We start from the raw sequence: 18,275 nt of genomic DNA, 5'->3' as shown, positions 1-18,275 counted from the left end.
CCGCCGCCGCCACTGAAACCTCAAATAGATACCGGCACGTTTGCAATAGAAAATAGCACCATCCGCCCGCCGGCCCAACAGCGACTGCATTTTTATGGGATTGCCCAGCGCGCGGTTTATAATTTACTTTTATGAACTCCAGTATGGTGCTGGAACGCCATATAGCGGCTTTTAGTTTTATGCGAGACATGCACGCGCATTAATTTCGAAAAATGGTTACGAAATTCGCTGCACAAGTAGGGATTAACTGGTTCAAAAATTATGTTCCAACATATTAGACAAATTGCAGGCCTCATTTTTTAGTTGAGCTTGGTTTTTGCATCTCCGCAGTACTTAGTTGAAATTATAAAGCTTTTGTTTATCTTTCTCTAAAGGAGAACAATTTTTTGCTTTCTTTGCAATTTTCCACATTTTTGTCGTTTTTTAGTCCTTTGCCCTTTTGGGCAAAGACGTTTCCCATTACATTGGTTTCATTCGCTTGAGATTGAAATTTGACACATTAAATATTCACAATGCAGTAAATTAAGAATAATTATATTGAACCTCTAGAACGCGGTGCTTAGCTTTTGAAGAAACACCCATCCATAAATCGATTTTCCAGTTGAAAATTTGTATTTTCACCGTGTAAAATTCAAGTGCGGGGGAGGGTTAACGTTTCATTGGTTTTATTAGCTCGAGACTGAAATTTGACAAATGAATTATTCACACAGAAGAATAATTGTCTCCCGTAAAAGCTGGCAATCGTATGACAGAGAGCTCATCTTCCGTCTTATCCTTCTCTGAGAATAATTTACGCATCAAATTTTAATCTCCAATAAACCAATACCTAAAACGCAGCCTTCTATCCAATAGTCCTTTTCTTTCTAGCTAAATGTGTTGGTTTGATTTGTTAATGGTGTAATAATAAATAACAGCTATTATTCTAGGTGAAAATTTTTAAACAAAATATGCTGCTATTTTATTTCTTGCAAACACATTTTATGATTTGAATTTTTAATTATTTCCTAAGAGGAACCCTCAATTGAGCTGGTGAGAGGCAGCTAATGGCCTGAAGTTTTGGAAAAAATAAGGAGAAGAGTTTTACTCTTGAAAACAAAAAAGAAAATTATACAAAATTTGCATGGAAAAAATCATCACACGCAATTAAAAATGCACATAGAGCCTGGTAAAAATTAAGTGACAAAAATTCGTAGAAACCAGCGGGGTAAAACGACAAAATACTTTTCTTTTACATTATTTGTTTGGTTGCTACTTTCATAGATTTTCTGTGCTTTTGTGTTATATTATAATTTCAATAAAGCATGGCATTTGCTATTTTTCTTCTAATAAAAACAGCTTGACAACTATTTTCTCCACGTCAGCTTTTTTGAGAAGTCAGCCCGTCGTTTACCGTCATAACAAAGTCGTTGTATAAAAGAAACATTTTAATACTCTTGAGACCAATTACATCAGAGGGCCAAGTTTTGGCTGCAAAACTATGATATAGCAATTGCACATTGCACAACACATCTAGGCGATTCTCTGGTGCTCGCGCGTAATGAGCAGCAGGAGGGACTACGAAATTCAAAGGTCATTTTTGCTTCAAACCGCGCAAATTGAGGCAGAGCTGCTTCTTAATTGCACACAGAGCGGGTGGCATTTGCATACAATTCGCGGCACATTTGAGCCAAACTCTTTCATTTCATTATTCTCGCCACTCTCAAGGGCACAAAAGTTTGCTCAGACTGCGAGCAAGCGAGCGAGCAGCCAAGGCACCAGAGTTTAGGCAGGCAGCGTGTACACAGTCCGTACAGCAACATCAGCAGCAGCAGCAGCCATAAGAGCAAATGCTTGGGAGGCTGTAAATCCTTTTCGTATACGCTGCTATCTCGCGCCTTCATGCTGGCGTATAGACGACATTTATATCTATATAACGCAATGAGTGCTTCCGTTTATCAGTCTGTACCAGGCCGGCACACATCCCGGCCGCAGCCGAGCCCAGGGTAGCGAGCGACGGCACCACCACACATCCCATTTTATCCGCAGCGTGCATACGTGTGGCCGTAAGATTCATATCGGCCGTGCACCGCCCGCTCTCGGCCCGCCCGCCGCCTCACTTTACGCGCGACAAGAACAAATCCGTGCATAATACACACATTTTGCGGAAGGTGTCGAGAGGCGGGCGGACCAAGCGCGTGCCGAAAGATTGCTTTCTTCCGGCGCACCATCCGTTACGCTTCACCGAGGGATTTGCCAAGGGAAAACATTGAATTTGCGTCCGCTTCGCGTGGCCATGATTTCAGACTTTCCACCTCGCTGCCGTTTTTCATCTTTATCGCTTTATGATAAATTCGGGGGCCTGCCGTTCAGCACTGATTGGAATTGGTAAAATATCAAATCCTTCCGTTCTCTCGCCGGTTGAAAGGAAAAGGGATCCGGGAACCCCCGACATTTTAATCATTGCGCGCGCTTTGTGTGTACGCAAGACGCAGCAACAAATAACAAAAGTCTGACAATAAGAAGAAACTTTGCCGGCTGGAATGAAAACAGAGGAACTGGAGAAAATAAAAACGCTGGCAGGCCGAATTTCGAATGAATGTACATGCGAGCGGAGCAAGGGCTGACATTAGAGACACGTTGCCCGCGACTCTACTCTTTCTTTGTTAATAGCGCACGAAACATCAACGCAAGTAGAGGCAAAAAGCCCCTGCGAGCGAAACGACGAAAGCTGTCGCCCACGACATGAAGACACGTCCAACAAGACGCCGGTATTTTTTATTCTGAACTGTCCTCTTTTGTGCATATGAAGGTGGCTCATGCGACAGTTTATCTGCTTTTTATGAATGGAAAAAGCCCACACAAAGATGCAATGTAGAGTGCGCCAGAGAGGAAATCGTCACGCTGAAGCGCAAATTTGCAGACATCAAACCCAGGCTTACGGTTCAAATATTTCTACCAAGAATTTATTCCTGCACAGAAGACTCTAGAAAATACTCCCTGATTTTTTTCGTTTCTGATTTTCCACGAGAGCTTTTTAATCATAGATCACCAGAAGTCAAGCGATTAGACTAACATTAGCAAACTGCGCATTTCCCCGGGTGCGAAGTGCAGCAGCAGGCGTGGATGAAATGACTCCTGATTTTCCCATTTGGCCGCGCATAATCAGCAGCTGAGCAGAGGCGTGTCGCGGTGAACACATAATAAAGAATGAGATGAGAGCCGCGAGAAAAAAGCAGCAGTGGCACCGGCAGCCACTGCAGGCGGATTGCAATTTCTGCTCCGCTTTTTTTAATCTAATGCAAGCGGCCAGGAGCGAGAGCAAAACGAGAAACGCGACAGACAGACAGACAGGAAGGCAACCCGCCCGGTAGACTTGCATGTGAAGAAGCAGCGCGCGGAGAAAGATATAAACGGGCATATTTTTAATTGGAAGCTGTATAAATAAAACGAAATTCATCGGGAAAGTGGGACAAACTAATTAGCAAGACAGCAGTTGCCATCGAGCTTGCCAAAAGAATTCTACTTTGTTGTATTTAAATGAAGCGACGCGAGCGTCCCAGCTGGCGTGTTTTCATGCACACGTATTTCTTTTCTTTTCCTGCCTGCCTCCCTCTCTTCCGCGCCAGACGAAGGCACACTCATCGGTATGAATTTATTTAGCTGCTCCAATTTTAATGAAAACGGAATATTCATTTCAAAGAGCGCAGACAACTCGCCGTAACGACGGACGTTTGTTGGAAAATGAATATGCTAATTTCGGCCGTTTGGGGTATGAATAGAAATTTTGAAAAAATATGTCTTCACAATCTTTGTCATCTCTTCATTTGCATAAACATGTGATTCGCTGTTAATTTGAATCTGTTCGGGACGGTGATTCTTTTTAAATAAAAATACAAGATCTTAACTACATATATCATTTATCATTTATATATCTCATTTATTTAAACGATTCCTAAACACGCTCTGCTCACTGGCTATATGCAGTTACTCTGCATTAAGATATTTTGAATAACCATTTTTTGTTCAAAAGACAAAATACTAGTATTATTATCAAACTAAAATTGTTTTAAAATCGAACAAGGATAAATTTTTAATAAAATGGCCATTTCTCTCACCGCGAACAAGTTGTTTGATAAAATGCTGACATTTAAACAATCTATGTAAATAAAATTAAGTGTAGAGTACAAAATGATTAGTTTTTATATTTATATAGACTATTTATATTTATAAACTTCCCCCAGAATGAAATTCAATTATTGACACAACGACATCTCTCCGAGCATTTGATCATCCCTGGTGACAATCAGCGCGACTGACTTCGATTAGTATGCGCGATGCACGCGACATTATTTTTCAAACGGATTTGACACTGTAGCGGCAGCGGGCGCGATTTAATTAATGCATGTGTGCCTTGATGGCTTCAGAGGCGCCGCGCTTGCTGCCGAATTTGCATAATTCACGGCGCACGCAGCATCCAGCCGCTCACTTAGCCGCTCCTGCATGCGTGCTGTGGACGTGTCGGCCGCACCGAAATCCGCATTGTCGCGACCATTTGAATTCTTATCGCTGCACGCGCGCGCACGAGAAATAATTCAGTCGGCCAGATAGAACTGCGCGTGGTTTATGTGTTGCGTAAATTGCTCGACGCGCCCGACCGTCCATCCGTCCGGCCGAGCTAATGCAGCGAATCCCGGAGAATGGGAAGTGAGTAAAGTTGGCTGTGGCGGGGGACACAATTACTGTCTGTCAGCTCTGGCTTTGCCAAAATTTTATTTTGCCTCACACAAACGTATGCTGGAAGTTCTGATTACTCGACGAGTTTATTACCCTGGAAGGCATATTTGAAATTGGACGGATTTGAGTATTAACTTTGTACAAATTTAAAAGCCATTTATTCTTTGGTTCGTCAAAAAATAATGTATCTCGTTTTCCCTCATTGAACAAAAGCCATCATTTGTTTTTTTGATTTGAATTTGGAACAATAAAAACACGTTGAAATCAAACTCAGACTTGTGTATTATTTTCCATTAACACCGTGACATGACAAAAAATCAGGAATATGTACTAACTTAAATTCACCGAAAAATTTATATTCCACTCACACATAGAGCGAATAGCATTTTGCTTTTAATACACACATTTGCGTGCCTATGCGCGCGCTCGGCGATTGGATTAAATAATTTCCATATTGTAGCAGCGCCATTGAGGAAAACTCACTCGTGAAAAATCCACTTTGGCCGGCTATTATTATCATTGGCACACAAAACAGCGTGCACATTCGTTATTTTAACGCAGCGTCAAAAGCGTGCGCGCGTGGTGCCCGAAATAAAAAAGTGCCATAAAACAAAATTATCACATTCCGGCGTGCGGTTTGTGAATAATGTTCACGCAGGCTGCTCCCCCTCGAGCTCGGGCCGTGGACCAAATATATTTAATAATCATCTCGCAGCCACCCCGACTGAGATTTTTACTGCTGCGATTTATTGGTGCACATAAAATTGAATAAAGAAGAACTTGGTGTCTCGGACGCAATAAAATCTGCTTTAGTGCCAATGATCAACTGACTGATGTGGCATTTCAGCGGCGCGTGCTTCGATCCATTTAATTGCGGGTGAGTGCATGTACCACATGACAGGATTAATCGCAGCGCGATATCATACGCTGATGATGATCTCTCGTTTAAAACGCGACGCAATCACAATTTTCTGATTGCGTTTTAAGTAATGACTAGGAAGATTTTCCGGAAGCATTGATTTGAATTTCCATTTGATTTGCAAACTGTGGGAAATCTCCCCAGATGTACAGTTCCGAGATTAAAATGACGCAAAATAACAACGCACTTTGTTAGTTTAATACTGAAAGGTAAAAATTTACAGCTGCATAACTTCTACTACATTCGTTATTGTAACCAGTTCTGCAAACAATGAATCTGACCAATGATATCATATCATGCTGAATGTTAACGAGCAACAAGCAAAGGTTTCAACGCCAACTCTTTATCCATTATTCAAATCCGAACAATGATGATTTCTCAAAATCAAAAATATTTGCCAAGCCAAGGCTTTTCAATCGAATGATAAAGAGAACAGACCGATACCAATAATTTAATTATTTTGATAAGGTATACATATGGTTTATTACAATGTGCCAGGTGACCATAAAATCAAACAAACATTATAATTTCAGGCTTGCGCTTGCTATAGATGCAGTAAACTCATTGTCAGTAAAAACGCTCCAGACCGTGATATTTATCTTTCACTTAACTTTTTGCCAACCATGCTGAAGAAAGATAGTTTAATATAATAGTCACACATTAACCCACAGTTGTCAGCCAAGCGAGACGAAAGCGTCAAGCCTCTATTTTGCCACTTTGTCACCTCACAATTATTCACATCAGGTAGCAATAATGAATGTGCGCGGCTTTCATGCGTGACTTGCTCAGCTAAAAAGCATCTCCTGAGCTGTCGCGACCGCCGACTGTCTGCGTTCGCTAAGTTGCCGCCGCACATCCGGATTTATTAACTACCAGACGGGCCACACTTGACGCCTCAAGCAAAGAACGAGTTAAAGGAAGAAGTTTACCGAGCTCCTGCTATAATGAGTACCTTTGAGTAAATTAAATGAATAAATTTAGAGGCCGGGACGAGATCAACTCAAGTACTGTCAAAATTTAATACCGATTCTGCGATCATCACTAGATTAAGAAAAGACAGACAGTTTCAGTTTCCCTCATGTTATACATATTTTGCCGATTGTAAACAAAATCAGTGTCTGCAACGAGGAATTAACCAATCCAATGGAAGCAAAACTCGGAAATCGGGAAATGGTGATTGGTGTGGCAGAAAAGCCGCACTGTGCTCATCGCAGCGCCGCGACAAACAAACAAATTTAATTAAACACTACTCGCGGAATTTCCCTGGGCGATAATTATCTCGTCGTCGGTGTCACGCTGCTGCTGACACACAAACGGGCCGCCGGAACGACATATATTGTGGCAGAATGGGTACTCACGCTGATGGTGTCGGCCAGTCGTCGCTGCCAGAGATCTGAACGATCGATCAGCGCGTTCCATTGCTCGGACAGCTTGCTCACTTCGCGCCGGATGGAACGGGTCAACTCGCGGGCCTGCTCCTCTGCTGAACGGTAGCCGCGACAGTCTCCGTCGACCTCGCGACCAACTGAAACATCCACACAAAATACATTTTTAAAATAAAACTTCCTGCAATATTTTGTAACTAGATTGGCATTTCAATTAGCCTGATAATGGAGTAATTTGGTAAATATTCAACACCCTGTGCGAAGAACGCTTTAGTCAATTTGGCTATCAACAGAAATAAAAAAAGGAAAATTAAAGTTCATAAAACAATTTTTATTTATAGTGAAACTGCTAACAATAGAAATATTTTGGTAGAAAGTGAAAATATGTAGGGAGTTAAGTTAAGAAATCAAATTTTAATTTTTTAGCTTTTTTGTGTGAAAGAGTTGAAATATATCTCATGAAAAATTACAATGTTAAGAAAATGACCAGCAATATTTCATTTCTGTAATATTTCCTCTTTTACTTTTTGTCTACGGTATTGGTTATTTTCGACAAAATCCAATATTAGTCGAAAGGACAATGGAAAGAGCATTACCAGAGCGGTATAGCGATGGCAGTAGAGAGCGCATCGTAAATTCTCCCTTTTCGACACAAAACCAACATTGAATTAATTATGGCGGCACACAAACGCACTCGCATCAATTCCCACGACAATTATTACCACCGCCCGCGAGTCAGTTTGGCTGCCAGTGAGTTTGGTTTAACATTTCCGACTGCAAGGTATTTTCGACTGGCACACATTCAGGAAATTCCTGCTCCTATCAACCATTCAAAGGCAATATTAGATACCAGGACAGCCACCGGGGGGGGGAAAGAGAGAGAGAGAGAGAGAGAGAGAGAGAGAGAGAGAGAGAGAGAGAGAGAGAGAGAGAGAGAGAGAGAGAAAGCTCGCTGTCGGAGTGAAACCCACGACAGAATCAAAATTCCATACGATTCATAGCGTTTGATACAAAATTATAAACTACTAGAATTATTTTGTTACGTGAAACAGGGTATTAAAAGCATAGAGGAACAGAGAAATGAAGAATATAAAGTAACAAAAGCTTGTCTCTTTTGGTGGTTCTGGCCCTTTAAAGTGACTCAGGTTTCTAGTTTATTGCCATGGAATGCGTCAGCCTGCACAAACAGCTACGCGGCAATTTGGATTTTGCAATTATCGTGCGTGTAATTGCGCTCAACATGGGAGTGAAAGACAGACGAAGGGCCGAGAGAGAGAGAGAGAGAGAGAGAGAGAGAGAGAGAGAGAGAGAGAGAGAGAGAGAGAGAGAGAGAGAGAGAGAGAGAGAGAGAGAGAGAGAGAGAGAGAGAGAGATAACACAACACATTTCTGTTTTGCCATTCCAGGGGCTCGCCAGAGTGAAAGGGTTGCTTGTGCTTGATGACGAGAAAATCTGTTAAACACCCGTGGGAGCCGGAGTACAACTGGTCCGTCTGTTTCTTGTGCCCGACGTTTTTCCGCCGGCGAATTGATTTCGCAAGTCAGTCAATAATTGTTTCTCTGCTCACCCGGCTGGAAGTTTGTTCAAGTCTCTTGAGTGAAAGTTGCTGGCAGAAATAACAATTATTAGCAAATCTAAGGAGTTGGTCGTGGCATTTTCTCGCGTGTTCAGTGGTTCGTGTCGCAATCCCTAAAAGATTGAGAGAGACAATGCGCGAAACAGGACGGGAACAACTGCCGCCTCCCGTCGGCTTTGTGCCTCTTTTTCTCTTCAGCAGCTACTTTGTTTTCCGCTCGACCTCCGACTCGAGTTTCTGTAGATAATCAGATCAAGTAAAGGAGACTTGTGTGCGAAATTGCCGGACAAGCTTTGAGCAAGAACTGCAAAAAGCCGATTGTGCTCGCTGCTGAATAGTTTATTAAACGCGAATGAAACGATCACGACTCTGGTGGAGGTTTCAGGAATTTATCAAACCGAAGCGTCAGCAGAGAAGGCGGCGTCGCGCACAGGTGCAAACCAATAACCGCAGGCGTCACCCGTTTTCTGCAGTTTCAACAAAACCTGACGAGAGGCGGTCTCAAGCGAAATTATTGCAATAACTCTCTCAAATTGCGCAGTTAATCACGTCGGCGTGGCAAGCTCCACTCTCGCCCATTCTCTCTCATCCACGGAGCGTGTGTCATTTATTATTTGGCCGGCTCCTTAAGTGTGCGGTTAAAGGCGTGATACGCCACCCGAGAGCACCTTGCCACTTTTTCCTCTGCTGCGGTTTCTCGCCGCCTGCCGGTGGTTTGTCACGCGTTTTAAACAAATTCGCCTGCGTCGGCCGATGAGGATTATCATCATTACCAAGAGGCCGGCAAGCTGGCAGCTCGGCGTGCCGCATTGCCCTTCATTCGCACCCTCTCCGCCCAGCCGAATATTTAATTTGCCCGAGACGGCCGAGACGCCCGGCGTCAGCCTAAGAAGACGGCGATATTTCCTCGCCCAGCCTGTGTCTGTATACGCGCGCGAAGTGTCGCTGAGCATGCAAATTTTTTGCAATTTCGTCTCCTCATAGAACTACTGGGGCTGAGAGTGCCTCTTATGTTTGATTAAAGGAGAAAATTATTTTATAAAGGAGTTGGGTTGGGAAATTGAAAGATTGAATTTTCTCATTGTAATATCTTTGAGTTACAATTCACTTTTTAAATTTTCACCAGAAAAAAATGCTTCTGATTTTAATTTATGTGGAAGATTTTAAAGCTGTAAAATATAATTCATTTTGATTATTTTGGCTCAACGCAAGACTTAGTGAGTAGAAGAGCAGGTGCAAACTCTAGGGCCACTTTTCAGCCGGCAAAGAGCCCCGAGGGCGGAACACACGCCAAATTATCCGGCACGATAAGCCATTAATTAGCAACAGTGCCGTCGGACGCATATTCATCGCGTGGCCGACTACCTGTCCGCAAGCGAGCTGGCTGCTTGGGTGCGAGGGTTGCGAGAAGGGTTGGTCAGGGCTGAAAAGTAATGGGCCATGCGGAGGATTAAACAGGCTGCTCGAGCAGTCATTGCCTTTGTAATCACGACTGCAGGCCGCCCGCACGCACGCAGCGTTATTATTAAAAACATTCCGGCGGCGGCGGCGGCAGCCAGCCAGCCAAGCGGCTCCCGTGTAATTTTGCTATTATTTTTGGACACCGGCCAAAATTATTAATCCTATCTTCCTAAAACAATTAACCGTCGACGTTTAGCGCGCAAGGCAGCGGGCTTGGTCGGTTTTGCCGGGTGGCTTGCGCCGAAATCCGACTCTCGAAGTAAACGATTGCCGCAGATTAAGCTCTGCACTCTCGCAATCAGAGCAAATTGCAGCCGAGGCTGACGCGTTGTGAAGACGCAAGAGTGGCGATTAAGCGGCCAAAACCACTGCCAAGTGGCAAAATCTGCCGATTAGTAAGTGGCAGAACAATAGAGCACATTGCACAACAATGATCAAGTCAGTGCTTATTGAATTTAGAAAGAAACCGTAATTTATTTAAAAATGTTTTGGAAGGTAAAAATATCCAATAAATTTAAGTTTTCCACTCTGCTTAATGGTATAGAACAACAGTACCACGGATGAGAAACCCGATTAAAAAATCAACCTATTTTCCACTCCAGCTTTGAAAATATATTTTAGCTCCGCAATACTATGTAACCAGTTCTGCTTATAGTTTGAATAGACTCTTTGATTACATTTCCATTCGCCGTCTGGGCTCTATTCGCGAAATTCCTAAATGATTGGTGTCTTTTGGCAAGAACCGGAGGGTCGTGTTCGCCGATCAAAAGTTTGCGAATGTGCTGCATTAGCCAGGCGAGTCGACACAGTGTGCAATTCGAGTTTGCAATTAACAGTGGAGTGGCGACATACCTTCGCTGTCACTGGTATCCGAAAGGGGAGGTTCGTTTGCGATGTACTGCCGGCCGCTGAGCAAGTTGCTCTCCACCACCGGTCTCTTGTCCTCGAGTTGCCGCCTGAACGCGCGGTGCTCGTCCTGCAAATTAACATGCAAACACCATTTTGAGACATTGCATTTAGGAGTGCTGCTGCGTGCATTTGCAAAAGCTTCTGTTATTATCCTTTATTTAGGCCTCTTTGCGTTGTGAAATGAAGTGAAATATTACATGCATGATGTCAGCGACGCGGGGCAGGGCCGCCGAATGGGTGCAGTCGGCCCTGCCGGCGCGCCTTCTCCCTATCACGAGGTCAGAGTTTGTTCTTCTGTGGCCAAAGTAGACTTCAAAGGGTGCAGGGTGGACAAGAAGGGAAAATGCCCAGTTACTATACCATACCAGTTTATTGTAGTTATAGCGGCGACAGTACACAGCGTGGCTACCCAGAGGGACGAGCGGGGGAGCGTGAGAGTTACCCTCTTGCTCGTGTGCCGTCAGGAGAGAGAATGCGTTGGTGCGAGCGGGTCGTGTGCTCGTGAGGGGGAGGCTCTGGCGTTGCCTTTATTGATACCTGAGTTTCTCCCTCCGCTCTCCCTTGTGGGTGCCCGAAAGTTAACGTAAATGCATATCGGTGCTGAACAATTATTAATGCGATCGTAATATCGTCAGGTAAAACCCTGACATCTCATTGGGGTTTGGTTTTTTGTTTTCTTTTTTTCTTAATTCTAACATTTGATTTATTTCCCGTGTTTACATTTTTATTTCGGACATAATTGTGTATTCATGTGTTTGTGTTGTTTGTGTGCCCTCATTACTTCAGTTTAATCTAATTTTTCTTTCAAATCTTAACTAAGTATGTATCAATGTGTAGATGTGTGTATGTGTGTGTCTTAGGTGTCTAACTTTCACTTTCGGAGATTTATATTAAACGTTAATTGTAATTAAATGGTAGAACACCTTCTACACCTCCAACCAGCAAAGAAAAAAAATTGGCAAATTAGAGTTCGAAATTTACAAAACAATTTAAATAAAATGTGGAGCGCATGAAAAGATGAAAAAAATTCTAGAGGAAAAGTGACAGGTAAATTATTTGCTCTCAACCAAGTGAGGTAAGTGGGAATTATCGGTCTTGAACGTTTAAGACAGCTGCATGTAGGAGCATAGTTGTTGGTTGCAAGCAAATCTTGGGGCGATGCTAGATGATTCTGTGGTCGTGAGTGATATATTATAACGGCGGCCGGATCTTCCAAGCCCTGAGGACTGAATGATGATTGGTGTGATGTTCCATGTGTGTAATCACACACGCTGCTGTAATCAGTTGACGAAGTTTTTTCCAGGATTTATCAAACTTCCTCGTTCTGAGTCAAATAGAGAGCAATTCTTCACAAATCAAATTACCACTATAAATGTTTAAAGTAATGAATTGGTTGGATGGTTTCTTTTTTTTTCTTGTTAATGAATCGCGATTTGAAATAAAGAAGAAAAGAAAATACTCCGATAGCAAAATGTTAATGTGGAATAAATTTAACGCTTAATGTGATATAATGTAACTTAATAAATTAAAGTATGCTAAGTTCTGGCAAATGAATATCCAGCTTAAAATTAAATAAAATTAATAAGGAAACGGATTTCGCGTTGTATTTCTTGATTGCCTAATCTGAACAAAACAAAGAAAACTTCTTGAATACGTTTGAAAAGCTGTCCGATGTGTTACCTTGAAAAGTGAAAAAATTGCTTATTATCTAATTTGGACAACCGTTCGTTGAGATAGAAGGGAAATGAATACAATTCTTCGTCGTTAATTTAAAGAAATATACCGAACATAATAATATATAACACTCGCGTCCGTTGCACTATGAGTAAATGTCATTGTTTTGGTTATAGCACTGCACAACACTTGTTTGTTTGTCATCTTTTCTAAAATGTCGTACTGTCTGGGTCCATTTGTTGCAAATGTTCGTTTCGTTATGGATATCTGCACTTGCTGACCGAACGTACGGTGCTACTAGGTACACTCGAATGTTTGCTGCAGGTGATAGATAGGGTCGCATTGTTTTGGAATGGCAGAGTCACAATAGTCTTTGGCTGGAAGGTTCCTTGATTTTCCAGGGGTCATCTGTTTCAGGTACCACTTCAAAACGGACCGGGCGCGCTTGTTAAAGTTGTGGCTTCTTTGATTTTCCAGGGGTCTGCTTTTTCGTGTGCCACACACTTATGGTCAATTTCAGAGTGTCGTTTAGGAGTTACTCTCTGTGACTGCTTCTTCGGGTTATGTGCCCATAGGTGGAATATAGGTACAGTGGAAAGTATTTACAGGAAATGGCACTAAATGTACGTTATTTGATTTTCTGTGAACTTTAAAAAAAACTTCTTACTGGTGCCTTAAAATTCAAAATTTCAATTCCATCGTGAGAAACATATGAAAAAATCATATTATAAACAAATTAGAAAATAAAACGAAGGGAAAAAATTAAATGCTCGAATAAAATGATTATAGTGCAAAATCAATGTCTATCAAATTTTACTGTTGTATCCAAATTAAATAATTTGTCGTGAATATGAATTATTATTTTATAAAGCTCAACGATATACTCTTTTTTCTAAGCGTTTATATTCTTTATATCCATAAACTTTGTAACTTAATTTGAGCAGCTATATAGCATATATGAATATTCTTGAAAATGTTGAAAAATACATTAATTTACTGCTAAATCCATTAATTTCTTTTTTTCTCTGTTATTTCTTGTTTTGCTGCTTTTTGGCAAGATTAGTCATTTTGTGTTGATGAGGGTGTTCTAATGTGTTCTAGAGTTGGCGTATCAATTAAGGATAAAAAATGTGGCATAGAGGTTAAGCCATGAAAGTGTGTGTTTTGTTTTGAAATGATCATTCCGTCCAATTGAACATTGTAACATATAAGTGGTGGGCTCATGAATTTATTTTGTTATTAAAAATACCGTAATATTTGGTTTTGTTGAAAGATATTAAGTGAGAATTTGTTGATACGCAATTTATTTAATTATGAAGGTGTATTAATTCTTTGACCTCCGTGAATTAAAAGAAAGAACGAAATTTATTTGTGATTTTAGTGTTGATTTTGTGTATTAATGCTCAAGTGTGTGTGAATTTAATTTCATATTAATATGTCAGTTTTCTCACGTGTTGGTTTTTTTTGTGTCAGTGTGTTGTATTTACGGTTCAGGCACAACTGTGGTGTATTATGTTTGTAAAAATGTCTTCTTTTGGAGTGTTTCTATTATGTTGAGTCTATTATTTGTCGTTTCGGCGGGATTGCTATTATGGCTGAATTCAATAGATTTCTTGCACAATGAGAAATGATGTTATTCTTGAAATGTAGTATAATGAAAATGCAAACGAAATCATTCCAATTAAACTTAATGTTGCCAACTTAATTTGATTGTGTATGATCAGTATGATATGGGATAATATGTTCAATTATGCAAAAAAATTAAGAATCCATTTTTTACAGTCTGAATTGGTTTTGCTTTACGCTCATCTAGTTGTTGAATTTAATTGTTTTTGGATATACTTTGAAACAACATTCGTAGAAAAGAGCAGAAAAGGTAGATATCTGTTTGAGAGACTCAAATTTGTTGAACTCGAATTATAAGCTGCCGTTAACCGTGATCTGATTTTTTTCTTGATGGGAAACAAGTGTAATGTAGTCAATATACAATTACTGGAAACATCGTTGGGCTGCTGTAAATTTTACAAAGTATATTAGTTTTGTTCAATTTCATTGCTGGTATTTACTCAAAATTTAATCAAATCTTCTATTTTGTAATTAATAAAAATAACTCATTAATGGAAATTAATCAATTTGATATTATATTTTAAATATTAAACATCTATTTTTTTTTTCAAAAGATAAATAACTTTAATATCTGTGCCATTGTTATACTCTTAGGTAAAATTTAAATTATCGTTGGAAATGCTCAGTATTTCGAAATTATTAATTCAACTTGTTATCTTATTTACAATAATCTAGCTTTTTAATTTATTTCTTAAATCAATTCAACTCTCAAAACTCTTTAAACTCAAGGCTACTCAAAATTAATTCTCTACCTGATTATTGCTTTAACATGAGCATTTCAAAGAATCTGAAAAGAATACGAAATTAAACTGAAAATAAAATTTAATTAGAACAGAACAGGGAGTTAGGGGAGATGCACGACTTTTCTTGTAGTAATCGTCGAGACTAATTGTTTATATTTACAAGTATTGACATTGACAATGTTGATACCCTTTATTTTTTTGAAAAAAAAATTGTAACCGTAAATTGTATTAGAAATGTGTGGTGAATTTTTTGTATAATGTCACAAAAATGTTTTATGTTTGCTACACTCTGCCTCTGCGTACATTATTGCTGTTGCATGCCTAACCGGGAGTAATTTTCTATTATGTTAAACCAACGCTACCGCCGCCGCCGCCGCGTGTCTGTTTCTATTTCTCTGTCTCTGTCACTTATGTCATGCTATGCTCAAAAATCTCTCAAGATTACAAAATCTGCTTTGCTAATAACTATCTTTTTCTCTAATTATGTTTCCAATGAAATTAATTTTTCTTTAACTGCGGTTCACTGGACTATTATTCAACTCGGCTAAAGAATAAGACCAACAATCAGTCATAATTATTACTAACTTGGCTGCTCACGCGTTGCAGTAAGTTGAAATACTTATGAGATGTTAGTAATATTTATTTGCCTTCTGCCTATATTAGCAGTCAGAAATCCTCAGGCTAAGATCTGTGTTTTGCTGGCCATGCAAAAACACAGGACTAGATTTGCCAAGTGACTTCCAAACGTTAATAAAGTCCAGTCTCCCAAAATTTATCAAACTATGAAAATTGCAAAATGATTGAATAATTAATATTTTTTTTTATGAAAATTTAATATCTTTTAATTTATTAAATGAAAAAAAAGATAAAGGATCGTGAGTTGTTCGAATTTTAAAATAGATTTGAGTGATATGGTTTATTGAAATCGAAGTGATTCTATTAAATTATGCTAAAAGGCTTCCAATCACGGAATTGATTTGAATTAAAAGTTACGTTAGCATTGGGGTTTCGTTGAGAATTTTAATAAAATAAATTAAATTTTCTTATGGCTGGCTGGCGCGCGGGAATGGGGGGGGGGGTTAGGCGCTTTTTGTTTAACTCTCTTTTTGCTATTAAATGAATATCTGATTGCATATTCATTATAATTTCTTGATTTGAGCAGTGAGAAGGGTGTCATGTCAATACTCTATTAATAACTAAAATATATATACACATTCCATGTTTAATTGAAGTACCTTGTCTTTAATGCTAAATCAATAGAACTCATCAGAGAAGCGATTTAATGGGATTCGCCATTTATCAGAGGGATAAATACTTTTAGAATTGCCTTCTTTTTTTTTTGGCTTCATGTATTCTTTCTATTCCAACAAAATAAACAGTTCTTTGCTTCAGACCTTAAGGTTTAGTCACGTATGTATACGCTTTGTTATATTGGTGAGTTTCCTGGTGGTTCGAGGTGGATATTTTACGCTCAATTTCTCTTTTTCCTCCTTGTCGCGCTTAATGCTTTGACTTTACATTCTACAAAAGTGTCCCTTTGATCGCTTTGAGAAAACTAGACTCGAGAAATATCTTTACTCATTGAGTATCATATTCATAACTTTTATAAATTATCGCCACTTTGTTTTGAACCTTTTTCCTTTAATATCGTGAATATCTAGAAGTTCGTCTCGTTTTGTGTCTACCATGCTCACACGTACCGTTGAGGTATATTGGAAAAGTATACCAAAAAATTAGAGTTTCGAAACACATATTATGTTCACCTTGATGGTGCAAATAAGCCGCTGCTTTTATCGCAACATACATACTCATTATTTTCTTTTTATTTTCACGAAATTCTGTGAAATTTCCATAACTCTTAATTTCCTATGCAGGGTTTAACGCAGTGATAACTCATTCTTTACTTGTCATTTCTCTTCAATCATTATCCAAAAACCGTGTGTTTCCGAAATGTAACCAAGATATAAAAAAATTCAATTTTGTGACATACTATCTCGCTTCTGTCCTGTAAACGTCAATTGCAACCACTAATTAATAAAGAAATAAAACAGTTGACCTCTTAAAACTAATATAAAAAAATTTGCGCGCTCTTAAAATTAAGATAAAAAAATCGAATTTGAGTCAACTGCCCGATTGGCCGGAATTTTCTGCCCACGTTGGAAGATTGAGGTATTGTTAACCTCAAATCTTGACCAAGTGTGTGTCGCGTAATGAAAAATTAAATAAAACCGCGACTAATATTTGTGTTGCCCTAGGAGTATAAACTAACAATTGGATTATCTCCTTCTTGGTTCTGAATCACGGGAAAGCTTTCTGCACTTTATTATTAAACCTAATTGCGTGTTCCTGCCATATTAATTCATTACTTAAAACTTAATGTATGGGTATTGAGTATTGTGTTCATATTAAAACAGAGAAATAAGAGTGTGACAAAAATTAAATACATAAAGAAATCGTAATAATAGATGAAAGAGCAGAATGTATCAATGCTTCATAAAAAGATAGGAATTTTAAGCTTTGTAAGAACTTGACAATAACCTTTTGTTTTTTGTATAGAACCAAGTACAAAGGTGTCTCGTGGTTATTTGTTCGCTTGACCTTCTAAAACAGATGTGTTTCGTTGTAAGAGGGCGAGCGTGAGATAAATAGAGGGTTTTCTGTGGTGGGCGGTGGTCTAATTCTTTGAAGGGGGGGGGGGAATTTTTCCTTTTTTTTTTTTACAACAAAAGTTTACTGTGATACAATGTCTCTTGTGCTGCTTTGATCCTCTTAAAATAGGGTTCTTTGACCTGTATGAACTTGAAGCTTTAATGTCTTGCCGCTTTGTGGGACTTTTTAGATGTGAGGGTATTTTTTAAGGAAATGTTATTTTTTCTATGAGCAAGAAGGTGGAACCCCTGGTGATAGTTTCTAAACCTCTTTGTTGTTAATTATGTAACTTGGAAGATTTACAGAGAATTCGTGGGAAATGATTTTGAGGAAAATTGATTGACATTGGTGGTTTTTGGTGACCTTTAGGGGAGTAGGATTTTATTATAATATTTTTTGAATAAAAATTGCGCCGCCTGTAATGAGAATTTGTGAAGTAAAGGTTTTCATGCTGTGTGCTATTGTTTGCTAACGTTTGAAGCTTTGTATTACGCTTTGTGCTGGCGAGTGAAAAGTTAAGGGACGGGGGGTTACTTGGCATTGACTTGGTTCATTGACCTGGATTAATATAATACACATTCATGTAGAGAGATCTAGAGACCTGACCTTAAGAAATCAGT

General features: G+C 39.5%; 1 protein-coding gene across 2 annotated transcripts in view; it reads right to left on the bottom strand.

Moving 5' to 3' along the window:
- LOC135935842 (dystrophin, isoforms A/C/F/G/H-like) overlaps positions 1-18,275 on the bottom strand; it is a 181,336-nt gene that overhangs the window by 9,156 nt on the left and 153,905 nt on the right. For both annotated transcript variants that reach the window (XM_065478410.1, XM_065478419.1), the window contains exons 46-47: positions 10,907-11,030; positions 6,991-7,157 (exon numbers count right to left, since the gene is read on the bottom strand). In XM_065478410.1, coding sequence (XP_065334482.1) covers positions 6,991-7,157; positions 10,907-11,030 — 291 coding nt within the window. The remainder of the gene's footprint in view (positions 1-6,990; positions 7,158-10,906; positions 11,031-18,275) is intronic.

The sequence above is a fragment of the Cloeon dipterum genome, chromosome 1 (assembly GCF_949628265.1).
Source record: "Cloeon dipterum chromosome 1, ieCloDipt1.1, whole genome shotgun sequence".
Classification (NCBI taxonomy): Eukaryota; Metazoa; Arthropoda; class Insecta; order Ephemeroptera; family Baetidae; genus Cloeon; species Cloeon dipterum.
Note: the sequence above shows the minus strand (reverse complement) of the source record. Positions and strands in the feature narration are given on the sequence as shown.